At 42.2% G+C, this 27,791-nt stretch overlaps 1 protein-coding gene across 12 annotated transcripts in view; it reads left to right on the forward strand.

Moving 5' to 3' along the window:
• The window catches only part of PRRC2C (proline rich coiled-coil 2C), a 69,404-nt gene that overhangs the window by 18,670 nt on the left and 22,943 nt on the right, over positions 1 to 27,791 (forward strand). For 10 of the 12 annotated variants that reach the window (XM_083867634.1, XM_083867641.1, XM_083867640.1 and 7 more), the window contains exons 4-22: positions 2,105 to 2,211; positions 5,210 to 5,341; positions 7,266 to 7,444; positions 7,832 to 7,911; positions 8,512 to 8,645; positions 8,727 to 8,814; positions 9,077 to 9,218; positions 10,167 to 10,241; positions 10,976 to 11,603; positions 12,417 to 12,586; positions 13,172 to 13,418; positions 14,494 to 14,707; positions 15,318 to 17,681; positions 18,310 to 18,518; positions 19,112 to 19,266; positions 19,720 to 20,059; positions 20,508 to 20,593; positions 21,524 to 21,712; positions 24,112 to 24,363. In XM_083867634.1, coding sequence (XP_083723760.1) covers positions 2,105 to 2,211; positions 5,210 to 5,341; positions 7,266 to 7,444; positions 7,832 to 7,911; positions 8,512 to 8,645; positions 8,727 to 8,814; positions 9,077 to 9,218; positions 10,167 to 10,241; positions 10,976 to 11,603; positions 12,417 to 12,586; positions 13,172 to 13,418; positions 14,494 to 14,707; positions 15,318 to 17,681; positions 18,310 to 18,518; positions 19,112 to 19,266; positions 19,720 to 20,059; positions 20,508 to 20,593; positions 21,524 to 21,712; positions 24,112 to 24,363 — 5,791 coding nt within the window. The remainder of the gene's footprint in view (positions 1 to 2,104; positions 2,212 to 5,209; positions 5,342 to 7,265; positions 7,445 to 7,831; positions 7,912 to 8,511; positions 8,646 to 8,726; positions 8,815 to 9,076; positions 9,219 to 10,166; positions 10,242 to 10,975; positions 11,604 to 12,416; positions 12,587 to 13,171; positions 13,419 to 14,493; positions 14,708 to 15,317; positions 17,682 to 18,309; positions 18,519 to 19,111; positions 19,267 to 19,719; positions 20,060 to 20,507; positions 20,594 to 21,523; positions 21,713 to 24,111; positions 24,364 to 27,791) is intronic. The other 2 variants (XM_083867638.1, XM_083867642.1) reach the window with 2 other exon arrangements.

Genomic DNA, 27,791 nt, shown 5'->3' on the forward strand with positions numbered 1-27,791 from the left:
TGTTAGACTTCAGGAATATAGTGTTGTATTTAGCCTTTTATTTTAAACTTTTGGAACTATAGCTTCCGAGTTTTCTGCCCTGGGTTTTGTTTGATACTTTTACAGCATTTCCCTGTACTTCAAGGTCGCTTACACTTTGCCCTGTTAAATCTGTGTTGAGCTGGAAGCTTGTTTGACTAAAACAGACTTTCCCATGGCATGTGTTAGAAGATACCAGTAACTGATGTTCTGTTTGCAGATAAGGGACAGCTACTTATTTGTCTGTAACTGGAAGTTGTTTTTATTCTTGTATGTATTACTCTGATAAAGGCTGAGAGTCCACATACAAGTAAAACTAGTGGAGGAGAGATCTGTTCCCAGGAACAGATGTGTATGCCCAGGCCATCAGGAAATTAATTTCTCCTGAATTTGGACCATCTGATGTGTTTGCTCAGATGTTAAGATGATTTGTTTGACTACTGCTGTGTTTGTGCTATTTGAATGTGCTTGAAAATGCTGCGATTTACATGTGAGGTGTTTTATTGTTCCTATCAAAAGTGTTGCAGATAAAGGTTACATCTTGATAACAGTTTGCTTTAGTTTAATGCCTTTTCTCTTGTATCATTGCATTGGAGTTCACATGAATGTGTTCCCTGTAATTATGAAAATTAATTATTTTACTGCTTTCTTGAGTTGTCACTCATTCTGTGGGTATTGCCTCAGTCTCTTTCCTGGGTAGTGCAGGCTGTTATGTATTGATTTGATTAATTCAGCTGAATTCTTTCCCTCATCCATATTTGCAGGGCAGTGCTTGGATAACTAAAATTCTAAATGGACTTGTATTTGAAACAGGAGAAATGCAAGGAGCAGTTTCTTTAACAGTCCTGTTCCTTGTTTCCCTTGTGTCACAAAGTACAGCTGTGTAAGTCATAAATTCCTCAAAGCCTGCTTAGAAAATGTGCAGCTGTAAGAAAATGCAAGTGAACAAAACAAAACAAAAAAAAAAGAGAACTGGGTTGGTTTTTTTCTGGATTGTAATACTCTCTTGGAACATGAAAATTGCATTTAGTTATCCCTGTGAGAAGCTTATGTGTTTCTGCCCAGCACTGATCTTTTAAATGCTACTTGGTTCCCTGTCAGTTCTGAGTCCTGTGTAGTGCTTTGGGTTGATCACTGCAGAACACAAATGGAACTCATTTCTTAGTGATAGTCCTCAGAAATTTAGGATCACTTTAGGATCTACTTGAAGCATTTTGAGTTGTTTCTTGTCAGTTAAGTGACATGATACCACACTGCTTCTCTCTTCACTGGTCTTAATATAGTGATTCTAGACAACAGGATTTGTCCCACAGTTCCTGTTTTATCAAGTTTCTATTAAGGAGCTGGAGGGTTAGGCATAGCTGGTTTTAGACACTAATGCTTTGAGTCTTAAGTTACCTGAATGTGCTGATTCAGAAATAGCCTTTATTGAAAGAAATTGAACAGTATGACTGAATCTGCAGACTAGAAGGGGCTTGTATCTAGGGTTTTTACAGTGGACAAAAAGAGTACTCGTGCCCCTTCATTGTTAAGATTATGAGACTGAGGCCATTTCTTAGGACTTAAAGTTCATGGCTCCAGTTCATGGTACCTATACAGTTCTTCATGATGTCTTTAGTTTTCCTTATCAGCTTATTTGGTAATTCGTGACATGCATTTGCCTTCTTTCTCTCAGTTCACGGTGGTCTTGAAGTGCTTTCCTCTGTTAACTCTTGAGGCAAGAGAACATTAATCCAAATTTCTCCCTTCGGTGGTTGTAGATGGATTGGGTTTTTTTGATTGTCCAATACACTTCTTTAAAAGCTGTAATTCAGTTCATGCCTGGCTGCATTTTCTGCCCAGCCATTTTCATTCCTCTCCACTTTGGGAAATAGAATCTTGAAATAATTAGCTAATATATTCAAAATTTTAACTGTTACTATAGCAACTCTTTATGTAAGAAAACACATTTTCTGAGGAAAAGTATTTATTGGTTCTTCATCTGCACAGCTCCCTTATTTTATTCCCTGGTTTGCAGTAGCCATCCTGACAGTCTTATTCTGTGCTCACCCTCTTGTATTCACAAGTGCTTTTCCTCTAATTGCAGACAGCCAGACGTGCCGCAGACACAGCCAAAACCTGCTGTTCCTGCTCCTCCAGAAGCAGCTCCTGTTGCCAAATCCTGGGCCAACACCAAACCGGGGGGACAAGACGGTGAGTGCTGCTCAGGGTGGAGGGTTCTGTGCTGGATACCAGGCTGGAGCTGTGCTGGAAGAGACCTTCACACTCAGCAGTCCCTTCAGGCTTGGCCAGGCCAGTTGGGGCTGGGGAAAGTTGTGGAAGCAACATTTCAGGCTGGGAAATGAGCCCATCCCCAGTCACTGGATTTATCAGCAGGTCTGACTGACTTTTACAAGGTTGGTGTAGTCATCTCTTTTGAATTGACAGGGAAGTGGTAGTGGCAGCATAAAATCTTCAATGTGGCTATGGTTAGGAGGGCAAATCACAGTCAGTTCTTATAATACAAATGGTTTTGGCATGGGATGGAGAGCTGTAAGCAGTTGGTGGTCATTCTGATCATAATTTTGGATCATTTTGTGCAAAGTGTGTGTAGCTTTGCTTCTCTTTAAACGTGTGAAACAACAATAATTTTCCCTTCATTTTATAAATTCCTTGGTTATCTTAGTATCCAAGTGATAGTGTTTAAGTAGTTTTCTTCCTGGGAAAAACAGTAAAGGTGTGTTTTGAGGGTTATTTAACATAATTGGATGAAAGTATGGAAAATTGTTTCCATCGGTGTGACTCTTAGCTGGAGTGTTTTCATTACAGGTGTAAGATCAGAACTAAATCTTCGGCACATTTTTTAAAATGCTTGTAGAGTGAGAGGTCACTTAAAATTACTCTCTCTCCATTATGATAAATAACCTGCAGTGTATTCTTTTCCTTAAGTTTGGGACTTGCAAGCTTTCCGTGACTATAAAATGGAGTTTAGGCTTCCCAGATGAAGAATTGAGTTCTTTTCTGATTAGGGATCTTAAAATAAGAAAATATTAATAGCAGGGAGGTAATTTCTAAGATATTATATGGAGTTTGTTAGCATCACATATCTAATTATTTGGGCCTTTTTTGCACTGAGAATTAGAGTGACAATTCTAGATTCTCCTTTTCTTGCTGCTTAATGTTCAGTGTTTTGCTGTCAAATATAGAAACTTTCCTCCTTCAAGCTTTTAGAGGATTTCCGTGGAATAAAAGAAATACTGAATTAACACTGATGCAAAGTGATCTGCATAGCAGCCTTCCTGGAAGCTGATAAGATCATCTCCATGACACAGGAAATAGTGATTCGCCTCAGTAGCTTCAAAATGCATTTAGCTAATTATTTCATAGTTACCATGGCAGCTTGTGTGCCAAGCCCAGATGGCACCCTCATTTCATTCAATTAATGCAGCACTGGGTTGGCTGTTTCAAGCAGCAGCACTGGATGGGAACTGGCAGCAGCTGCTTGCTGTCCTGGGTTTGAAAGCCAGGACCCACCTGTTGTGCTCCTGCTTTCCTGAGCTGCAGTTGGCTCTCAGAGCTTGCTGTTTCTCCAGCTGCCTCCTGAGTGTTCCAGCAGTCACTCAGCCTCTTGCTCTTGTAAAACTTGAGTGAGGCAAGGCTAAACCTTTCTCTGATCCTCTTGGTGGCCATGGAGAAGGGAAAGACTTATGAAATGTAACAGCAGTGTGTATTTTATCAGCTCATGCTTCAGCTAAAAGTTGGAGTAAATTACTGCGAAAATATCTTTCAACTTCTTCCTGAGCTGTTGGCTGCAGTCTGGCTGTTCCAGGTTTGTGGCTTAAATACATTCAAGGAGATCTCTTTGCCATTAGAGCACTTTTGTCCACTGTGTAGACCTGAGCAGAAAGCTTTTTTCCAGATTCATAAAACTCATGAATGTTGCATGCCACAGGATCTCATGAAGGGGCTCCCTCGCCTGGCAGGTCATCTGGTTAGTGGGACTGGTTTTCTTTCCCATTGAGCCAGTCTTTGGATGTAGCTGCTTGGGATCAGCAACAATCCAATGTCTTTTAAGAAAAAACAAATTAGTGTGGTCTGTAGCATGTGAAGTCAGAATGAAAATTGAAAGAGTTCAAGGAAATTTGTAGACACAGGGATAAATACTGGTGTTTGCTGACAGGCCTTTACAGAGCACAGAGTAAGGAATTTATCCTGTGTTTAACTCTTTAAAAAACCCCAAACAACCAAATAGAAGTTCACTGGGATCCCTGTATTTTATCTTGGTGAATGATTCTGTCGGAGATTGGAAAGAAGAGAAGTTTTTGTAGTTGTTAAAAAAGCGCCCATCATCGGGTCTGGGTGGTTTTGGACACCGTTTCAGATCCGTGTTAGTGAGTTTGTCCTCTGCCATAATCCATGTAGCCTAATGCCACATCCGTTACAACAGTCAGTAGTAGAGACAGGTACAGGAACAGGCTGGTGTTCAGGCTGTTGGAACAGAAATCCCCACTCAGTCAGAGTATTGGTGATTTGGCATGGGAATGCTGCTGATCTAACAGATCACTATACATTATGGGGAGGAATTTGGTGCAGAGCAGATGCCAACAAAAACTTCTAACAAGGAAGACAACCTATATATGTAGCTTCTATACCATGTACAACAGAAGTCTTAAATTCCAGTCTTGAGTATGATGTCAAAGATTTTAGAAATCAAAGAATGTTGTTCTGACATTATTCTCCTAATGTAAAAGCTGTGGCCTTTTAAAGTCCTGGAGATTTCTTACTAGAACAGTAATTAATCATAAAAGTGTTTGCAGTTATATAATTGTCCATTCTTGGGTGGACTAAAGTTGTGGAGTGAAAAGAAGGAAATCTTTGTCTGGAAAGAGTGGGAAAGTGTTTACAGAGCTGAGGAGCTCCAGATACTCCCTGGGTTAAGTCTTCTTCCATTGTCAATTGTTGCTCTGGATTTTTACTTCTGGATTTTTCTCGGCCTCAACAGCTGTGATAGTTGGTTTGGTAAATTTAACAACTTTGGTAGCAAATGTGAACCCTTTATATTGCCAGTAAATGACTGTGGCTATAACATTTAAATGCTTAACTTTCTTTTAAAGATTTAATGTTCACTTCTAAAGGGTGATCAGGCTTCTGTTGCTTTCTGAACTGTTTTGACTAGAGCAAGTTGTGACTCTGTGAATGTCTTGCTGTGTAGGTCCACCTATTCCAATCAATAGTTATTTCCAGCAAGAATTCCCCAGTCTGCCGGCAGCTGGGGATCAGGAAAAGTCAGGCAAAGATAAGGATGCAGCTGAAGATGGATCAGGAGCCAACCTACGACCACAGAGTAAGTGTGAGCTACAAATTGCTGTGAAATTGGATTGGTTTGTGTGGAACTTACTGCTTGTGCCAAAAGAAATTGATGAATATGTTGTTTCGATCAGCACACTCCTGCACCGAGGAAATGGTTACTGGGGACTTTAATCTGCTTTTCTGTGTTCCTGGTGTGTGGAAAATAGTGTGTTTAATCCTGTCACTTCCCATATTCCCAGTTTACTCAGTACTGTAGTTGTGCTCTGAGGAACACATTTTAGTTGCACATTTTCGTACTTTAGCTGCTGATGTCACAGCAGGTGAGATACCTCTTTAAAGAACTCTCCTAGAATTATCTAATTACGCAAATGGTTATCAGGGCTGGCCTTAAGTGATTAGTACTCCTAAGCGTGGAGCCTGAAAGTTCCTGAAGAGGAAGTTCAGTGTACAGGATGCCAAAAGAGTGGGTTGTGCCTTGAAAGGCATTGGCATCTTCAGCTCCTGGATGCAGTGCTTTGACCAGCTGGATCTGTTTCAGCAGGGGGGGGGATTAGATCTGGTGACAACAACCATAACAGTGCTTTACATCTCACAGCAAAGAAATGTCTGGTTTTTCCCCAGATCCCTTTAATGGAAAGGTATTTGGGATTGTGCTTATTACCAGTGGAAAACAAGATTCCTTTCTCCTTCAAAAGTTTGTTTTTGCTGAAGTTTGATGGACTAGAGGTCCTGTCCTGCACTATGGCTGGCACTGTCTTATGCCAGTGATAAGCACTTCAAGGGGCTTGGACTCTCAGGATCTGTAGCTCCTTTCCTTGTTACAGGCCTTGGTTTTCCTTGATTGGTTTGTCAGGTCCTGCAGACCAAGGCCGTGTTGCCTGTTTGTGTCTTCTCTTGATTTCGATCTAAAGAATAAATTGTCAGGAAATGGGAGATATGTCCAGCTCCAAATGAGAGCAGCTACGTGTCTGTTCAGCCTCCTGCAGGCAGTCACAGTTTTGGTCAGCACTGTACATGCTATATTAAGCCCTTCTTTCCTGTGTGACAGCGGAAAGCTAAATGAACTTGGCAAGTAGTCCCCCTTTAGCAGCTGTGCTTCCCAGCACAGATAAGTGCAAGAACTGTAATGGATACTTAGGAGGAGAGTTTTACACTGCTTAAAGGGTTTATGTCCCTAAAGGAACATTATTTACAGTGTCTCTGAATTTTTGTTGGTCTCCATTGATCTGAGCACTGCTGCTAAGTTTACTCTGGTGGATTTTCTTGTCTTAACCTGTGCTCTGCAGGCAGAAGCTCCTAAAAGAATGGAGTGCCTGGCACAAATGATAAGTCAATAAAATCCCTGACTTTTCATTGACATTTTGCTAGACATCGACACCAGAAGTACAGCCCTTATCACTTCTATTCCATCCTTATCAGGCAGAGATGCAAACCACACTATGCCTGTCTTCACTTGAACACGTTCCTGTGCATTACCTATCTTTTTGAGCTGCTTGAGAATTTCCTGGTAGGCCTTGCTGCTTAGGAACCTTGATCTTTGTCTTGACAGGATCTTCAACAGTGGCCCACTTAGCACAGCTAAATCTGTTTTCTTTCTTGTGCAGTAATCAGTATCCTTCCTAAATTGCACTGTGTTTTGGAAGGTAGAATGGGACAACTAGAGCAGTCCATAAATTTAGCTCTGACTGTTCAGGGACACATTTGGACCTAGGGGTGAAGAGGATCAGGAAGCAGCTTCTGTTGATTCTCAGTAGCCCCTGCTTGTTTCAGTAGCAGATACAAACATCTGTCTGCTGTGTCACTAGGGACTGCGTGGGAACAACCTGTTCTTCAGCATCCCTGGCTGGAAATCTGCAATTTAAAGTCTATTCGTGGCTATTCTTGAGCTGATTCTGTCCATGCAGATGCTACTGGTTGGAGGGATGGGGGTAATAAGAACTCTCCTGGTTCTCCAACAGGTCAAGAAGCTAAGGCTCTGGGACAAGAGGATGGCAGTGCTACACCAGCAGAACAAAATGATGGCCAGAAGGCAGGGGACAAGAGGGATGTGCGGTTGCCACAAGTCTCTCAGCCCAAGCTGAATGGCCAGCAGCAGCCACCCATCTCTTCCCAGTACAGAGCAATGATGCCTCCTTATGTGAGTGATGGTTGCAAGAATGGTTTTTAAGCAGCAGGGGTTGGTTTTTGGCTAGTGGGATTTTCTTATGCCCCTTTCTCTCCCCTCCATCGAATTCTTATCAGTGCTGCTGGAAGATCAGGGTTGAAACCCAGCACGTCACAGGATGTGCCTACGTGTTGCTGCATGGAGTTTGTACAGGAGAACTTGTTACAGGAACTTGTCCGGAGCTGATCAACACTTCCAGTCACTTCCCCTTGGTGACTTGATGTCACCCACTTGTGATATTAAGCAAACTGTCTTAAGTGCAGAGTCTTGCTTTATTTCCATTACTTCCTTTGTTAGTCTCAGTGTATTTAGTGCAGTAGTACTTTTTAATGAATGACTTCTGTTTTAATCCCTTTTTAGATGTTTAATCAGTATCCCAGAATGGCATATCCTCCCTCCATGCAAGGTCCAACAAGATTTCCTAATTCTGAGCCTAGCAGGTAAGAAACCTATAAATAGTAGTGGTTTTTGTCTGGGTATGAATTCTGTGACTTAATTTTAAAAAAGAAATCATTTTTACTGAGTATCTCGATAGTGATTATACACCGCATAAGAACTGACACTGGTCAGTCTCCCAGGTTTTGCTTGTGTGGAGCGGTGCCATGGAGTGTCTGGAGTTTGAGAGCTCAACTGCAAAACTTGAGGCAATTCTGCGTGTTACATTGTGAAGAGCAGGAATCACTTGCAGGAACATCTTTGAAACTTAAACCAGTATTTTCCCCATAAGAGGACTTGTCCATCATTACCATGAAAGTAGTAAATTCCTGGTTCTCAACTTCAATGCTTCCCAATTAAAGTTGACCTCTAATGCACTATAAAACTAATTTGCCACTTTTCTGTGCGTTTTTCCATAGTGAAGGGTAGCTGTGCACTTGGAAGAGTAATTATTTGAATTCTGCTAGTCACACTTGTGGATGAGGGTTCACTGTTCTTGAAACAGCAGTGCTGTATATTTGAAATTGTGGTCATACAAGTTGACCTTTTCTCTGTCAATTTGTGCATAAGTAGTGACAGTGGCTTTTGTTTCTCTCATTTTTTAGAGGCCCAAGGGGGAGAGGGCCACCCTCATGGTGCTCAGAACCTATTGAACGCCCATCCATTCTTAGCGCTAGTGAACTCAAGGAGCTTGATAAATTTGATAATCTAGATGCTGAGGCTGATGAAGGCTGGGCAGGTAAGAACATCAGGTTAATGGTCTGTTATTTGTATGCTGAATGTTTCTGAAAGATTAATGGAACATTTGTTTCTGCATCAGGTGCTCAGAGTGAAGTGGATTACACTGAGCAGTTGAATTTCAGTGATGATGATGAGCAAGGAAGCAGTCAGAAAGAGAAGGAAAGTGGGTGAGTTGGTGTTGCCAATTAGATGCGAAATGTCACTTAACTAGATTTTGGAAAGATTAAATGAAGTGAGTGTGAGTACTCATTCCAGTAGCACTAATTCCAGTAATTTAATACTGTATTCAATTGCATAACTGCCTGCAGACTCCGGTCAGCTGGGTGTGGAGTAGAAATTATCCTGACTAAGAAACGCTGAGGCAGGAGATAAATCACCAAATACCTGTGTAGAGTACACATTCTGTTTTTCTTATTTCTTTGCATGTAGTGATGAACAAACACCATCAAAAGATTCCCAGAGTCCTGACGGCCAGAAGGAAACAGAAGAACAGACAAATGCCAAGTCTGCCACCCAGGTTTCTACAGCAGCAGCCAAAGGGTCTTACAGCAAAGGCTCCCAGCTTGATCAGGTTTGTGTGCTCTTCTCTTCAGCTCCTGTGGCAGCAGCCTTGTCAGGAGAGCTCCGACTCAGGTGTCTTTCCAAACTGTCAGGTCAATTAAGGTTATGAACATGAGGGAAGGCATTAGCTGCTGAAAGCATTATCTGAGCTGTGCTAACTGATCAGGTGCTGCTCAGACAACTTAGCTGCCTCTGGTCGCAGCACAAAAATAGCATGGCTTTATGTAGTGTGTCCTGCCCCACACCCCTGAGGGGTGAGAGCCCTTGCATGAGGCACTGGGGCTCAGCTGACAGGCTCAGTACTCCTGTCTGTCCATCCCTGGAAATGAATGAAACTATTCTGGCTGTTTATCAGGTTTTCTAGTGGATAAAGAGCCCACACATTTTTCATGGGTGTGGGGATTTTTTTTAGTATTGTGGTCTACTTTGTGCAGTGCAGCTTAACTGTAATGTGAGTTTGCTTCTCATGCTAATGGATTTTATATAGACCATGTAGAATTCATCAGCTCAGCCATTTTTGGTTTCCTCTGGTAGAGGAATATTGCCATCCACCTCAATTTATTCCTGCTACAGCCCCATTTTTTTTTTTTTTTGTCACCCTCAGGAATAGCTACTGTTGGTTTTGAAAATTTCCCAGAAATATTTTCTCTCACCAGTAATGATGAAGATAGGAAATCTGGAATTAGTTTTACTTGCACTTTGTTTCTCTATTAAAGATCACACTATTCTTTAAGGTTTGATGCTACATTGAATCTAAGGAAAAATGGTGCAGGAACATAAACTTAAATTGTTCAGGTCTCAGTACATAAAAGTGAAAATGTTTTTGCCTTTGTATTGAATGCAGATGCCTTATTAGGTTGTAGTATCTTAATGCAGTAGAAAACAGTAAATCTAAAAATTTTCAGCTTGGCTGTGGTTAGAAGCTTGCTTAACCGTGGTGCTGTGTTTGATCCAACAGGATAGAGGTCCACCACAGCCTTCTATACATGACAGAGGTGGCCCTGCTCTTCCTCCAAAATCTATTTTACCACCGGTAAGAAAGATTAGGATTGTCCTTATTTCCTGGATTTAATTATTTCTTTAATGCTTGGGTAGAGGGATTTAGACCAAGAAAAGTAAAAATATGCTTCACATAATGATAAACCTTTCCTTTAACAAGTAAAAAAGATTGTAGTGCCTGGGGCTGCTAGGAATGGAAACCAAACACAGCCGTGCTGCAGTTGTGTAAAGCTGCCCCATCTTGTAAGTGCCATGTGAAATGCACAAGAATTTCAAGAACTTTTGGTTATCCAGCCCCACTTGGAAACTGGAGAGGACAGGAGCATGGGAACAGTGCTGGAGGGATGGCTGCCAAGACAGATGAGGAGATGAAGTCCCAGATGAAATGTGAACTAAAGTCTCTCTTATCCTGAGCTACCTTGAAATTCCTTGGCTCCTTGAGGGACTTTTGTCTGAGATTTAGAGCAGCCTGTAACCCAATCTAAAATACGTTTATGATCTTTGCTGTCACTTTACCTTGATGGTGATGGGGAAGAGAGCCTTGATGGTGATGGGAACTGAACCAAAGTGATTCTCTACTTCTCCTTTCTGAGCCTGGGTTGTGAGAGTCTGAACTAGATCAGGAAGGTGGGGGCTGGCTTTTTCTTCCAAGTCTTGCTTTTTAAAGATGTCATGCAGATACATGTGTGTTGACAAATAGTTTAAATGTAGAATTTCAGCTGGCTGCTTATGTAACACGTGTTCAACCTGATTATTTTCTTCTTGCAGCACCCTCCTCCCCCTGATCGCCAGATGGGAAGGCAGGGACCCTTTCCCCCTAAACCAGTACCAGATGAAGATGAAATTTGGAAGCAGAGGAGAAGGCAGCAGTCAGAGATCTCGGCTGCAGTGGAGAGAGCCCGTAAGCGGAGAGAAGAGGAAGAGAGGAGAATGGAGGAGCAGCGAAAAGCAGCTTGTGCTGAAAAGCTCAAACGGTTAAATGAGAAATTCGGCTGCATGACAAAACCCTCCCGGGAAGACCCTCTGAAAGAGAGAGAAAGAGAGAGGGAAAGGGAGAGAGAGAGGGAAAGGGAGAGAGAAAGGGAGAGGGAGAGAGAACGGGAGCGGGAGAGGGAAAAGGAGAGGGAGCGAGAAAAAGAGAGGGAGAAGGAAAAGGAGAAAGAGAGGGAAAGGGAGAAGGAAAAGGAAAAAGAAGAAAAAGAAAAACTGGAGAAGGCAAAAGAACAAGAAGTGGAGAAAGAGAAAGAAAAAGAGGCAGAAAAAGAAGGGAAGGAGAATGAGAAAGAGAAAGAAGAGGAGAAATCAGCACATGAGGTTCCTGAGCCTGTAGAACCTGTGGCAACACCTGTAGTAGAAAAACAAGAAAGTGAAACCAAGAATAACAAGGAAGAAAAAGGTATGCTTGCACACAAGTAGGAGTTGTCCTTTAAGCTGAGTCACAGAGCGTAACTGTTGTCTGGAAGTCTCATTTGCATACTTAATTAACCTAATGCATCTAGACCAATTATTTTCCTGGCGCATTACAGCTGATAACTGTCCTTTGAGCTAAGCCTGTTTGCCCAGCTCATCAAAAGATTCGGGAAAAAAATGGCTTCTGTGATTTAGGCTTGACTTTGAGGAATACAGAAAGAAAAGCAGGCTTTCTTCTCTTCCCAAAGAAGGGTCAGCCACCCGTGTTGCTTAAAAAGCAGTGCAAATTGTTTCAGCTATTCTGTTCTTTCAGCAAGCCTAAAGAAGTAGACACAAAGGGCACCTATTTACATGTGGTGCATTTTTTGTACTGAGACTTGAATTCCATGAGAACTGTTAGACTATAGGTTTATAAGGTTGTATTATATTTAAATGGATAAAGTTGATTGTAAAACCATACCTTAGTTCATGAAAAAAACTTGATCTCAGTGTGATATGGTGTCATTGATATAGCACATCTTAAATCACATAATAGCTGCAACCTAAATGCCAGTGGTTGATTTCTCAATGTATTTAAGTTTAAAAAGACAGAGGTATATTACCAACATCTGTTCTGTTTTGAGGGGTTGTCCTTGACTTTTTGTGCCTTTACTGGCTTTGGAAACTGAGACTGTAAAGTTAGAGAAGGCAGCCATTTTAGAGCATTCTTTAGCTGACATTCTGGTAAAATTGTCAGGTTTAAAATTGACTGTTGTCTCACATAGATGGGTTTTTTGTTGTTGTTTTTGTTGTTTTTCAGAAGATCAAGCAGTCTTTACTAGACAAGACAGTGGTCGGAATGAGAAAGAGGTTTCACAGGTGACTCATGAGAATGAGCCAGACTCAGGATCTCAACCTCGTCCTGCTGTTTCCTCAGGCTATTCCAAGCAGTTCCAGAAGTCGTTACCACCAAGGTTTCAGAGGCAGCAGGTAACAAACCAGTTCATTAAATGAAGACTGATTTAAAGAATGCTGTATTCGTCCTCATTCTGAAGAAGGTGACCATAGGAGTTTCAGAAATCTTGAGGTTTTGGTTTCCAGTTTCTAGAAAATGGTATTTGCAGGAATTGTTCTGCCTGAAACACTTCTTATCACTTGCAAGGTCTCTAAGTGAGCAGAAGGCAAGAGAGGCTTTAAAATGGGCCCATACTGGTATTACCCTTGGTTTGCCTGTGGAACCTGAAGTCTGATGATTATTTCTGCAGCTTTTCCTAAAAGGGTGTGACACAGTTGAACTTGAGTCCTGTGGCCTGTGGAGCACTTTGCATTAATGACATGCACAAAGTGTAGGTTGTTCTGTGTCTCAGCTGCACACCAGTTAAAGCTGTAGCTATTGTAAATTGTCCAGGCTGGTTTTCTCCCTTTTCTGTTTGATCACTCTGATGAATGTTTACAATTAACTTTCAGAATACTTGCAGACCTGGAGATAATTGTACTTGTTGTTTCCAGGGGTTATTAGAGCTGTGCTCAAGTCTCCATCTTATCAGTCCTGTAATACTGGTTTTTGATCTGCAGGAGCAAATGAAACAGCAGCAGTGGCAGCAACAGCAGCAAGGTGTCCTTCCCCAGTCTGCTCCCTCCCAGCCCTCGAGTGGGCCTGTCCCACCCCCCCAGCACAGACCCCTTTACCAGCCCATGCAGCCCCATCCGCAGCATTTGGCCTCCATGGGCTTTGACCCGCGCTGGCTCATGATGCAATCCTACATGGACCCACGCATGATGTCGGGAAGACCTGCCATGGATATGCCTCCTATTCATCCAGGTAAACCTGCAAACAGTTTTTGGCTGTTGAACTTAACTTGGTTTTGAAATGCAAGTCTTTCCTTAACCACACTTTGTTTAGTGAATGGGTGGGTTTTTAAGAGAAATCTACATTATTTGATTGTTTGAGACAAAACAGATTGTAGTCACATGTGACTAAAATTGTAGTCCTGTGAGAATGTATACCTTTGACTGTAAAGTAAAATCCCAGCTGTCACACTGCAGGCGGTGATGGTTAAGATGATTGAGAACGTCAGCATAAGCCTTCCTTTGTTATAGACAGAAAGCTGGCAAGAGTTAGGTTGAACTGAGAAAAAGTGTATTTACCATTTGTGGTTTTATATTTTAGCACTTGGCACTGCATTGGTTCCTAAAAAACCCCATGAAACTTTGCTATTTTTGCATTACATATTAACAGCTCAAGACTCTTAATGAATTTGTGGTTTCAGATTTTTACCCTAAAGTGTCCTTTTTAATTTGTGGAATGGCCATCTGATTTGCAGTTAGAAAATCTGTTGGATGTAAATAATAGAAGTGTGTGTCACATAATGTAATGGAGATATACCATAATGGAGATACCTGCCCAACTAAAGAGCAAGGGAAAGGGTATCCTCAGTGGGTGCAAGGAATGAATGGAAGAAATAGCAGGCTAAGGAAGGATAATGAAGACTACAGAATTTCTTTGAAACAATACAAAGGAAAAAGCTGGAATAATAGAGTATTAAAAACTGCCTGTGTGTGTACACTCATCTTGCCTTTTGACATTCAGATGTTACAGCAGAAACTTCATCCATGAGTTTACAGGTCCACAGGCCTGGTACTTCCCATAGTGAAAGCAGACAGCTTTTTCCCTTTGTTGGGACATAGGAGTACAAGTGTTGAGTGTGATTTCCTCAGTCAGAGGTCAGCTGGCAGGAAGTAGACATTTGGTTTCAACACAGAGAATCAAAGGGAAGGAGATTGGAGGAGAGAGAATAGCACTCCTTGATACCTCCTGACAGGCTTTATTTGTGTTGAGCTCAGTTTCTTTGCTAATGTTGAATTTGTTTCAATTGTTGGATTTCACTCTGCCACAGGAATTATGCCTCCCAAACCACTGATGAGAAGAGAACAGCTGGAGGGCTCCGCAGCTGGTTCAGATTCATTTGAGCACATGGCTCGCTCTGCACGGGAGCACAGCGTGCCTCTGTCAGAGCCACGCATGATGTGGGGCTCAGACCCCTACCCCCACGCAGAATCTCAGCAGTCCAGTTCTCCTCCCAAGGTCTTAGAAGAGCCTGATGATTTGAGGTAAGCCTGAGTTGTGCCACTGTCCAAGTCACACGGGTTGTAAAATTCAGTCTTGACTGGCTGGGTTGTAGCTTCACACAGAATTTGAAAGTAGGAGTTGTGACTGGGCGATGCAGAGTGCTTGGTGCTGTTGTACAAAACAGAAGACATGCCTGCTGGTGTGGCAGGGTCTAGAAAGACAATTTACTCCTTGTTTAGGATCATTAGCCTAGATGAATGGTGATTGCCAGTATATTTTGAATTTGTGGTTTTGTAGAGCATTCCTACACTGTTCTCTGTTCTCCATTTGCTGTCAGTTCTCCCCATTTTAGAGAACTTTGGTCCGATGTGTATTTGTTTCAAAAGTGGTGTGTTAAGTACAAGTGGCATAAAGCAGAAGTCCTTTTTCGCTTTTGCTTCGTGGTGAATGGTCAGGATTTTCCTCTGCTTCGTAGAAGTATTCAGAAATTCTTTTTGCTCTGCTGCCACCTACATAATAGTTGGTAGCTCCATTAAAAATTATTTCCTATTACTTCCTATAGATCCTTAATAGAAAATTACTTGATTTGAGTAATTATGTATGAATAAATTTTTCCCCACATTCTCATATTCTTAATTGCTTTCTGCTTAGGTCTGAGACACACTTGGAGCAAGAACGAGTTGCTGTCCCTGCCAGTGCTTATCCTGTAGAACACAACCAGTTGGACTCTCATCCAAAGACGGAATTTTTCAGAGAATCAGGAGAGGCGGAGGTACAGAAGTTCCCAAGCAGGCCTTTGGAAGATGTAAAACCTCTCCAAACTGACACATCTAACACAGCAGTTAATTTTGAAGGAGTGACTGAGAAGGTTACACGTAGTTCTCCAGAAGAATTGGTGCCTGTGGGGGAAAGTCACTCTTCATTAAAGAGAAGCATTTCCCATGGTTCAAGTCACTCTCTAAAATCAGAAGACCAGAGGAGTGAAACAGCAGCCAATATCCCTAAATTAAGTAACAGACCTATTGAGACAAAGGACACAATTGAGAGACTTGAGATTAAACCGAAAAAAGAAATTTTGATCACTAACAGAACATCAGAAGGACCAAAACCTGAGAAAACTTTCAAACCTAAGTCTGAAACAAGATGGGGTCCTCGGCCAGGTTATGGCAGGCGAGACGAAGGTGGTGACAGACCAGTGCGAAGGTCGGGTCCTATTAAGAAACCTGTGCTTAGGGATATGAAGGAGGAGCGTGAACAGAGAGAAGAGCGCGAGCAGAGAAAGGAGAAGGAAGGAGAAAAGACAGCTAGTGAAAAACCAGGCAAGCCTGAAAAAAGTGACAAGAAGGAAGCACCTCAGGTGCCACTGTCTCAGGCTGAGCCCGAGAGATCCGCCTCCAGCAGCGCTCCTTTGGCTAAGAAGATAACCCAGGATGCTGCCCCAGCGCCAGCAAGCCAGGAGAGCAGCCAGCCTGAGGCAGTAGCTAAAGCTGTGGTGCAGCCCCCTGCTCCTGCAGTCCAGCAGCAGCTGCCAGCTGCCCAGCCAGCCACTGCCCAGCTGCCCCCGGCCATCCCGCAGCCCCCGGCCGCCCCGCCAGCCACTCAGCCCCCGCCCCACGCGCAGCCCCCCGCGCCCGCCGGCAAGGAGGACAAGCAGGCTGAGAAGGTGGTGAGCAAGGAGGTGGTGGAGAAACCACGCCTAGAAACCAGGCCAGTAAAAAGAGAGCCTGGCTTACCACCTAGGACGTACTGGAAAGAGGCTAGGGATAGGGACTGGTTCCCAGAGCAGGGATACAGGGGCAGAGGTCGTGGCGAGTATTATTCTAGGGGCCGTAGCTACAGGGGTTCTTACGGAGGACGAGGTCGGGGCAGTAGAGGCCATAATCGAGAGTACCCACACTACAGAGATCCTAAGCCTAGGTCAGAGCATGTGCCTTCAGGGCCTGTTAGGCAAAGAGAAGAGAGCGAAACTCGTAGTGAGAGTTCTGACTTTGAAGTAATCCCAAAGCGGCGGCGCCAGCATGGCTCGGAAACAGATTCTGACAGTGAAGTGCATGAGAGCGCAAGTGACACCCTGCTCTCAGACAAAGACAGCATCATCAAGGGCAAGCACCCGAAAAGAGAAGAAAGAGCCGATGGCAAGAAGCCTCCAAAGCCCCTGTCGTTCAAACCTGAGAACAGTATCAGAGTAGACAACAGATCCCTAGAAAAAACATACATCAGAGATTATGAGAACAAGCCCAAACCAGGATTTCTTCCCAAAGGAGAGCCTTCTAGACGGGGCCGAGGGGGAATGTATAGACGTGGTGGCAGGGATCCCGGGGGACGTCCTCCACGTCCATCCACAATAAGGAGACCAGCCTACAGGGACAATCAGTGGAACCCCAGGCAAACAGAGATCATTAAACCAGAAGATGGGGAGCCTCCAAGAAGAAATGAGCATTATGGTCCTATACCAATTGATAAAAGACCTCCAAAATTTGAGAGAAAGTTTGATCCAAACAGAGAGAGGCCACGAAGACAGAGGCCTGCCCGGCCTCCAAGGCAGGATAAGCCACCACGCTTCAGGCGCCTAAAAGAGAGAGAGGCTGCATCCAAGATCAGTGAGGTGGTGACCACCTCCACAACGAGTGCCACAGTTGTTAATGCAGTTAATGAGCCCTCCAACCCTGCTCTGGATGTGTCAGGAAGTAAGACACCAGACTTGTCCAACCAGAATTCTTCAGACCAGGCAAATGAAGAGTGGGAAACTGCTTCAGAAAGCAGCGACTTCAATGAGAGGCGGGAAAGGGATGAGAAGAAAACGGCAGATGCAGCAGCACAGGTTGCTGCAAAGGCAGGAGAAAATGCTGGAGCTCCAAAAAGGGAAATAGCCAAGAGAAGCTTCTCTAGCCAGCGGCCTGGAATAGACCGTCAGAACCGACGTGGCAACAATGGGCCAGCTAAGCCAGGGAGGAATTTCTCAGGGCCCCGGAGTGAGAGGCGGAGTGGTCCTCCTCCCAGAAGTGGAAAAAGAGGGTGAGTACCCAGCCTCAGTGAGGAAGCACACAGGGTGATGGTCTTCTGTTATCCTCTTGTGGTTTGAAACCATAAGCAGTTTAGATCCGTAAAGTGGTAGAAAACACGCTGATACATGCACCTGTGGCTCTGTACTTCCTGTTGTTTCTGTTTATATACAGACAACTGGAACCTGAAGCTGAGAGCAGAGTGTTCTTGTATGTACAGAACTAAAAAAGCCTAATTTTAAAAAAATTGCAGCACTGTTTCTGTGTTGAGCTGTGTTTCTCAAAATATGGATGCAAGCAGAAATGTTCATGTGAGCAGTTTTGCAGTTAATATATAAATTGCTGCATTGCATTTTAGATCAATCACCTAACATGGACAAGCAGGTTGAGAAATGCTTACCGTTTAGACTAAGCTATTTTTCCATATGCTTAATTTGATGGGAAATTTAGCAGGGCACTTGATATTTCTCCAAAACAGCTTTTGCTGCTGAGCTGCTCATTAGGAGCTAAAATTAAAAAGTCTGGACCCTACTAAGAAGTCAGTAAAAACTTACAGCCCTACAGTGGCATCTGAATTAGATTGTTGGCTCCCTCCTGAGTGTTCTCTGTGGCTTAATTTTCAATTTTTTTTTCTAACACAGGCCATTTGAAGAGCAGGCAGCACCTGTGCCTGGTGTTGATCCCGCCAACGGCAGCTCTTTACATCAGGAGGATGGAGGTGTCACTGCTGCAGGACAGAAGACCACCAAGGATGCAAGTGGCAAAAAGAGAGAAGAACCAAAGGCTGGTCCAAAGAAGCCTAAGGAAAAAGTGGATGCCTTGTCTCAATTTGATCTTAATAATTATGCAAGTATGTATTGATAATATCCTAATAATTTTTGATATTTCTGCTAGTTTTGTTGCATATAGAGCTAAATGTCTGAAAACTTTAAAAAAGGGGATTGTTTTTAAACGCCAGAATAATTGTACACTTGAGCATGGCTATCTTTGTGTGATACCTAGTAATGTGTGTGCCTCCAAAAGGTGGCAGACCTAATTGTGTGTTACATATAGATGAGAACAATTTTGTACAGTCATAACCTTTCATTCCTACCATTCTCCATCACATTCTCATAATTTAGTTAATTTTCAAAAGTAAAGGCAGTGGTTATCACTGCTAAGCTTAGACCTGGTATCTAGGAGGGCTGTTCATTATTCATTATTGTGTATTAGTAATTTCCTGGAGAATCTGGTACAGGAAGCTCCAGTTTTAAAGTTTTTAAATATTAACTCTTTGCCTTTGAGCTCAGCAGCAAAGTACTTGGCAAGCAGATGCTTGCCATTGATCAGGGCCCCCGTCTGTGCCTGTGGGGAGTAACTTCCACTCCAAAGCCAATTTTGGCTTGGTGCATTGCACCTGAAGCTGTTGAAACAGCAGCATCTATACCTTTCCTTTTCCTATAGGTGTTGTGATCATTGATGATCACCCTGAAGTGACAGTAGTTGAAGACTCCCAATCTAACTTGAATGATGATGGTTTCACAGAAGTGGTGTCTAAGAAGCAGCAAAAACGCTTGCAAGATGAAGAGCGCAGAAAGAAGGAAGAACAAACAGTGCAGGTACAAGACCAGCTTTTATAGTGGGGAAAAAGCTGCTTGCAATACTGGGATTGTTGTCAAGGGTGTAGAATCTTCCTTCCAAAAAAGTTGTATTTTCTCCTAAATATAACTACTTACTTATATTTAATATTAAAGTTGTTCATATTTAGTAAGTAAAATTATTTTTTCTCACCTTGGGATCCTGTAGTTCTCAATTGGGCACTGACAGGCAGGTGGAATTGGCAAACTGATAAAAACACCACTTTTCATACTATGATAAAGATTTACCCTATTGCTTGTATATCAGTTGATTGCAAGAAGAAAATGGATGAGAAATCATTGTTCCTGTGGTTAAATACCCTCCCAAAAATAAATTTCCTGTGAGGCTGGGTTAATCAGTTTGCTTTTTGCACTCTTCAGTTGCTGTCTGTACACATTGTCACCTGGAAGAATAAAATTGGCTTCTCCTTACAGGTTTGGACCAAAAAAGGATCAAGCGAAAAAGGCCGAGGTCAGAATTCCAAGCTGCCCCCCAGATTTGCCAAAAAGCAGCAGCAGGCAGCAGCTGCAGCTGCACAGCAGGCACAGGCTCAGGCACAAGCTCAGGCTCAGCCTCCCTGCCCAGCACAGTCTCCAGCCCAGCCACAGGCTCCTGTTCCATCACCAAGCCAGGCTGCAGCAGGGACAGCCAGCACAGACTACACCGTGTCAGGCAAAGTCCTGCAGAGCACTCAGCCTCACAACGGCCTGGCAGCTGAACTATGGGACAGCAAAGTGCCTCCTACAGCAGTTCTGAATGACATCTCAAAAAAGTGTAAGTGCTGGCTTTTGGATTTGGGGTGGGGGCAAGCAAGTATTGTATTTAGAGAAAGCTGATTGCCAGCTGGTTCTCTGGTTGTCTTTTTACCTGCGGGTGGATTCTGCATAACCAAATGCAGCATAGTAACCTCCAAAAAGAGGCTTTTGCAGTACAACATTAGTCAGTATTTTATGTTACTGTGTTCTTCCTTCACAAGAAATGAACAACTGTCGCTCCCTTGAGTAGGCTGTTTTGTCAGACTTGGTCATTATTCCAGACATGATAATTGCCCTGCCTGAAAGCAGCTGAATAGGTAGCACATTTTTAACCACTGAAGAGGTTAATTAAAGGTTATTTACTCAAGACATCTGTAATTTAATTCTCAGTCAGTCGATACATTGATTTGAATACCTCTAGCAACACTGAGGGTTTTTTTAACTCGCTCTCTTTTCTTAATTGCCAGTGGGACCCATTAGCCCACCTCAGCCACCTTCAGTCAGTGCCTGGAACAAGCCTCTGACGTCTTTTGGTTCAGCTCCATCTCCAGAGGTAAGAATGAGGGGAAGAAGAGTAGCTGTGTGTGAAGCTTACCCAAATTACATCTCATTAGGGTTGGGTACAGATTATCCATTTATCCAGGAGTGCAAGTACTTAAGCTAATGTGTGTAGAATTCCATGAAGTCAGGAGATGGCACAGAAGCATGAGATATAGGCTGGTGATTTTAAAACTGCAGCATGGAAAAGCTGTTCTCTTGATAATAATTCAGCCATTCACAGGTTCTATTGATAGCTGTTATTTGTTGCATTTCCAAAGGAAAAATACTGCCCAGTTTGCCTGTTTGTGTAAGGTTCAGCAATGTAGACAGAAACAGGATGTCTCCAGGGAACTGAAGGGGTTTTGTGTTCCTTAAATTGAAGATACAAAAAGCAGTCAATGCTTTATAACAACATTATCTGTGGATATTCCCATGGAATTTGCGTAGCCTTAAATTTTACATTTAAAGTACTGTGGTTTTACTTTCCTGGCACTTTTTTGGTCTTAATTGTTTTAAATGGCAAGAATGTTGAGAGAGCTGCCATAGGAGAGAATTTGAACTGCACAAGAGATGTGGAAATACTTTCATATTTCTTACTGTTTCTCTTGAATTGAGCATTAAGTTTTGAACTCCCCAGAGAATGTTGTGAACCTGCATCTGAATTGCACTTGTTCCTATTGATCTTGATGGTGTTTACATATTTCTTCATTGCTTTTTTCTTGAGCTCCTTTAACAATAGAAACTTGAGCAGGAGGAAGTGTATGTTCAGATATTGTTTGTTCTTGCAAATCTCTTGCAGTCACAAATGGTACCTCTGGCAAAAGATAAAAGTACCCTTCTAGTGGTTTTCAGCTGAGCATGTTCTTCGCTCTTTTCTGAACCATTCTCACTGTACTGATACAGAAATTTTTCAGAATGGGTTAAATGTTTGCTTTTTAACCAGGGGACAAAGCCTGGACAAGAAGGTGGAGTTGATCTTGGTATAGAAACAATTCAGTTTGGAGCCCCAGCTTCCAGTGGCAGTGACAATGAAGTTGGTCCTGTGCTTTCTGAGAAGTCTACTGACAAATTACCAGAACCCAAAGAGCAGAGACAGAAACAGCCTCGGGCTGGACCCATCAAAGCACAAAAGGTAAAAGGTTGTAATTTCAGTATAAACTTGTAAACTTAAAAAAGTTCTGTCAGTAAAGGGTTACAAATAGCAGAATAGAATACTCACTGAGTTAGGACTAGACCCATAAAAATTGCATTCCCTTTTTATATTTCCTAATACAATCAACACGGTGGTTTTGTTTGTAGTTTGAGTTTTCCGTCTTTTCTTGGTCCTGCTTCACTCAGGCCTTGAGAGCTGTTTGGCAGCAGCATTGCAGTGCTGCCCTGGCTGTGTCTGCAAGTGCAGAGGTTCTTCCTGCCTTGGCCCCTTCAGGTGGTGAATGGTGGTGCCCTGCTTAGTTTTGTAGCCAGTTTATCAGTTGATCAGTACATGAAGTTGAAGAAAAAGAAGTGTTTTCTGGAAAGGGAGGAATGTTAGAGACATTAGTTTGAGGTCTCTAATACAAATGGATATATATCTGAATAATTAAATTTTCTGGAGCTAATACTAAATAGTTAATCAAACTTACACCAGCTTAAATAATAAGTGTGCTGCTTGCCTTCCAGAGATTTTTTGTTATTTCCACCTCCAGTGCACACTAATCTGTGCATCACTAGCACTCAGCACCAGCTTCTAATTCTCAGAAAGAGAAGGTTATAGCAGATAAACTTGTCTGGTGACTTAGAGCATCAGCTATTCCAGTCCCTCTTGATGTCTGAGATTTGGCAGCAGTCCTGATGTAATTAAAGCCCTTTTGTCTTTCTGAAGAGTGAGTGATTCTTTGTGTTGGTTGTTTGGGTTTTGGTTGTTTGTTGGGTTTTCCCCCCTCTCCAAAACAATTACTGAACTTTCAAATTTCAGCTCCACACAGAACGAATTTAACTTCTACTGTATGAGACACTGAGTGGATATGTTGCAGTTTGTGGGTTTCACTGCAGAATATAAAACCTGTTCAGCAGAGAAACATGCATTAATTAAAACTGCTGGTGAATTGGAGTAATCCATATCTCAGATACACTGCAGCATGCCTTAAACTGCCCAGTAAAATCACTTTCAGATTCTGAACTCCAAAGTTAAATATATAGAGAGACAGTCCACTTGATGCTGTTTAGAAAGTTCCCTTTTTCTGCTTGTTTATCAAGACTTCTGCAAATTTTGTTGAAAGACACATATGTGACTAGTAAATGCATTGGTGGATAATATTTTTACACTCCTTTGAGTAAGGGGACTGTAAATCTTTTTAACTGTCTTGATGATAAGAAATAAATCTCAACAAACAAACAGTTCTTACACACCCATCCACCCATGGTGATACTGGTTGCTGTGAAGCCTAAATGCAAGCTTATGTTCAGGACTGGAGGTTGGTATCGTTGAATTAATACAGACAGTGTAAGGGGACCATACTTTTGAAACAAAGCAAAGTGTGAAGGTCTAAGTGACCTTAAAGTGTCTGGAGGAATTTCAGCCTCTGTAAAGTATGGGGGGGAAAATTATTTGGGGTGAGGTGAGCCTGATGGTCTTGATTGCAGCATTTCAGAGCTCAGGCATTTGCTTCTACTGATTTCTCCCTTCCCTCTGAAAGCCAGTCTCTGCTGGCCTCCTGAGGGTGCCTTTGGGAAACTCCACCCTCCCCAAAATCAACATATTTTATAGAGTCTTCATCACCCGCTGAAAGAGCTGGTTTGTATTGAGGAAAACAATTACCAGCAGCTTCTGTCTTTCCACTATCAAAGCTTAAGGAATTGGATTTTCAGGACTGCCTTGAAGGGATTTTTGTGCTGCTCAGTAGTGAAGTGGACTGAGAGTCTCAGCCAGAAAGAACGTTGGAACAGCAGAGCATTCAGGTTCTCTAGGGCCCTTCATTCTGCTGTAATTCAGCTGCACAAAAAGGAACTGCTGAATTGCAGCAGTGATCCAGCCATGGTGTCTGCAATATAAGGCAACACTTGTAGGTGTTTTATTTTTTCTGGATACCTTTAGTGATCAGTTTCAAGGGAAAAATGCTGCCAACATCCATACGTCAAGATAATTTCAAATAAAGGTAGACTCTTCTGTTCTAGTTTCCTGGGGCCCCGTAAAATCCTGAATCCATGAAAATTGAAATAACCTGTAGGTATACAAAGTATTGTGGTTTCTGTATTTTTTGTGCTTTTCTTGTAAGGATAGTCAAACTGACATTATTTTGTATTTCATTTGAACTGTGCCACTTCACATAAAAAATTCATTGCTTGAAAACAATGCTTTAGATTCCTAATGTTCAAAACCAGTGCATTTCATACACCTGTCACTAACTTAGTCTCAAATTCTTTACCTGATAGAAAATGCTTCCCCTTGAAAAGCTTTGTTATGTTTAAACAATGGTTTTTAGCATGTTAAAGTATTTTTGTTGGCTTGAACAGAGAGAGGAAGGCATGACTGACAAGTTAACACTAACTTAGCTTCCAGACTTGAGCCCGGTAGAAAACAAAGAGTATAAACCTGGTCCTATTGGGAAAGAGCGTTCTTTAAAGAACAGGAAGGTGAAAGATGCCCAGCAGGGAGAGCCTGAGGGACAGGAGAAGCCTTCTCCCACCTCTGTCAGAAGCCCAGAACCCGTCACTGCAAAAGACACCAAAGCAGCAAGCGAACTGAGCACCGAGATAGGAACTATGATAACTGTGTCTGCTCCAGAGTTTGGGACAAACACAAAGGTAAGAAAACCACTGCCAGATTACTGAGCATTGTATGTGAAATGTGCTTACAGTGAGGTGATTGACATTTGGTTGCCTTGCTGGTGATGTTTGGATAGCAGAACCCCCTGAGTAGCAGATACTGCTTGAGTTAAAAAGTGCTGCAGAGATGTGCTGTTGTCACACTCCTGAGCACAGATCAGCTTGGAAGTGTGCTGCATGGGAAAACTCAGTCCTGAGCACTGCTGTGGAGAGTGGCACTGGAGCCTGCTGTAGGCAGAGCCTGTAGACTCAGATCAGTGTGATGTGAGTGTAAGATGACTTCAGCAGAGAAGTGGTGTGCATGATTGCTGGTTGAGTGTATGGATGACCTCAAGCTGTGAATTAAGTGCTGTTTTGTGGAAAAAAAAGAAATCTCTAAACTAGGAATGTGCTAAAGCTTCAGATAAGGCTTGTTCTCTTTCCCTGTATGGTCGTGTGTTTCTTCTTGGCTTTGATATTGTCTAGATATTCCTTGCAGAGCTTCACAATCTTTAGGACTGATCATAATCCCCTATTGTCTTTATAACTGCTCAGCAGTGAGATGGTGATCTGGGATTCATTGTTCTGCAGCTCAGTTCTTAAAAGTGGCTGAAAAACATTCCCAGAGCCATCTCCTTTCTGCCTGTGTCTTAAGCTCTGGTTGTCATCTCTCAAATGTAAAAAAGCCATGCAGTTTGAGTAGCTACTGCTTACAGTTACATCTGCTTTGGTAAAGGAAAAATGCTCTTTGTAGAGTTGAAAAGCAGTTTTCTAAGTGTAGACTCAGGTTGGTTTCCTGCTGTCTCAACCATCCTGGTCTTAAGCAGCAATCTTCTGATGCCATTTAAGAAAACTAATTCTCCTTAAGAGTTACATCAATAGTTAAGAATATGAAGTGTGGATCACTCCCAGTTCATCTTTGTCACCCACAGCTAGGAAAAAAACCCCAAAACAAAGGACAGCTTTGGCAGCTTTTTGCTAGAAAATATACTGTCTGAATAAAGTGTTGCTACAGAGCAAGTGTTAGGGAGGATATTTGTGTCCAACATGGAAGCTGCAGGCTTAAGAAAATTCAGTGCAGGGATTTCTCATCCTTCCTGACGTTTTCCATCTTGTAGGGAGATATGAATGGTTTATGTTCGTACCAGAAATTGATAAAGGGTCCATGTATGAGAATTAGAAGTGTAGAGTAGTAAACCATCTTGCTCAGGTGTTTCAGGGGGCTGTTTGTATCCTAGGCTTCCCAAGGTCCCGCAAACTCCTGTGGCCAGGGCTCAAGACAGGAGAAGAGGCTTCTTCTAAGCCACAAACAGAATGAGAAACAGCTTTTTTTTACTGCAGGCTGACTCAATGCAGTCAAGTAGCTCTGCTAAAATCAGCAGAATTTCCTCTCTGCAGTTGTGTGAGTTTTTCAGAAGGGAAGCGTGGACTTTGTGCCAGTCTAGCTTTAGTTTAACATGGGTTGCCAAGGTTCTTTGGACTACCACAGTACTAAAGCACCAAGATTCTGACTTCTGGAAGGAAGACCAGAGTGGAAGGAAGCTTTCCAGTTTGTGCTGTCTATGAAACTTCCCTATAATTTCCTTATTGAGTGGTTGCTTAAAGAAGCCTTTAATAATTGGCCTAAATACTCCTGTTGTAACAGCACCAGGTTTGCTTTTAAATTCCTTTGTTAGGAACAGTTCGTGAGGTAATAGTAAGTTGCTTTTCCTAGGAAAGGAGTGGAAGTTAAACCAATAGAGTTACATCTCTGGAAATTAAACCAACCACCTGCAAATTTGTTGGGTAAGTTAACCTTGACCTAGGTTTTGCAGGAATAAACCTCCAATAAATGTCCCTTCTTTTTTAAGAGGCTTTTAAAAGGTGTTCAAATACTGCTCTAGCCTTGGAGTTCTTGTACTGATATACATTGTGATTGCTTTTTTCTTGTCTTGGTTCTCTTTCCATTGCTTGTTCATGAGGGAAGAGGTGTTGACATCTTTAACCCATTGTTTCAATGTCAAATGTTGGCATTTTGGCAAACCTAAATGGCTTTTCTTTTGATAGTCTTAAACATCCCTCTCAGACATTACTGCTCAGCTTCCAGCAAGGTGTGCTTGTGATATATTTGGTGATCTAAATGTCTGTAAAAGCCAGCTGTCCTCCTTCAGAAGCTTTGTAAGAGTACCCCATCCATTCCAAAACAAACATCTTGATAAGATGTGCATGTGCATTTAATCATACAAGACTGCTTAGAAACTGTATAAATATAAATGAACTCCTACAGTGAGATGTTTAAGTTTAGTACATAAGTATGATGCTCAGAAGCCATTGCAGCTGTTTCTCTTGGATTTTGCAGTATTTTTGTGGTGAAGACAATCTGATGTTTTAAGTTTCTGAAATGGGTAAAACATCTTAGCCCTTGCCTTTCCCAGCCTTCCATTTGAACCTGTCAAATCCCAGGAAGATCAACACCTGGTTGTGGATGCCAGTGAAGTGTTTTGAGGGGTAGCAAAAGCTGTGTCTTACAGATCCTGTCTAAAAGGACACAGACTGGTTTTCAGAAGATTTTGAGTATCTTTCAGTCTCTAATTTGGGTGATTTATGTATATCAGGAACAGATCAAATAGCTAATTCATTTCATGAAGTACCCTGATCCTTTACAGCAAGGTCAGCTCTGAGGTCTGCCTTGTGCTATGTTCATCAAGTCAGTTGAAGTTTTGCAATCTCCTCTTTTGAAGAGGGTGGTTACAAGAAGTCTGTTTGTTCTTTTTCTTCAGATATAAACAACTTGTAGAGAACTCCAGAAAAAGGATAAACATGGGCTTTTTGCTCTAGCTGTTACTAGTTTATAATGAAGTAATCAGTTGGTTTCTTCAGTCAAACAGTTGTACAGGAGAACCACTTTAACTGAATTACAAATCTTATGGTGATAAGCCACATCTAACAGAATCCTGGACTTAATGTACGAGTCAATAAAGGATGAAAATTAATCTACAGTTCTTGGGTGGTGTTGATGTGGTTAAAGCATTGTCTTGTTTTCATGTTCAGCCTGTAAACCACCTTTGTGCTTCAGCATTGCACATGCACTTGTAACGGCACCAGGGCTGATACAGTGATTTGGGTTTAATTCTAGTTCAATTCTAGTGAAAAAGTTCTTTGTGCTGTGAGTTTGCCAAGTAAGAAAGTTAACAGTAGTCTTGATCCATCTTCTTTCATAAAGAATTTTATTGCTTATGAAATACCCTGGAAAAAATTCATCCAGGCCTTCAAGGATATTTAATCAAAACACTTCCTCTTTCTTACACAGTAATGCATCCTTAAAAAAATATGGAGCCATTTAATTACTTCATTAGAAGACCTCTGTGATTAAAGCAGCCTTGTGTGTTGCTTTGTTTTACCCAGATGAAGTTTGCCTGTTGGAATCCAATGCAAATGTGCAACTTGAA

The sequence above is a fragment of the Zosterops lateralis genome (assembly GCF_965231275.1).
Source record: "Zosterops lateralis genome assembly, chromosome: 9".
Lineage (NCBI taxonomy): Eukaryota > Metazoa > Chordata > Aves > Passeriformes > Zosteropidae > Zosterops > Zosterops lateralis.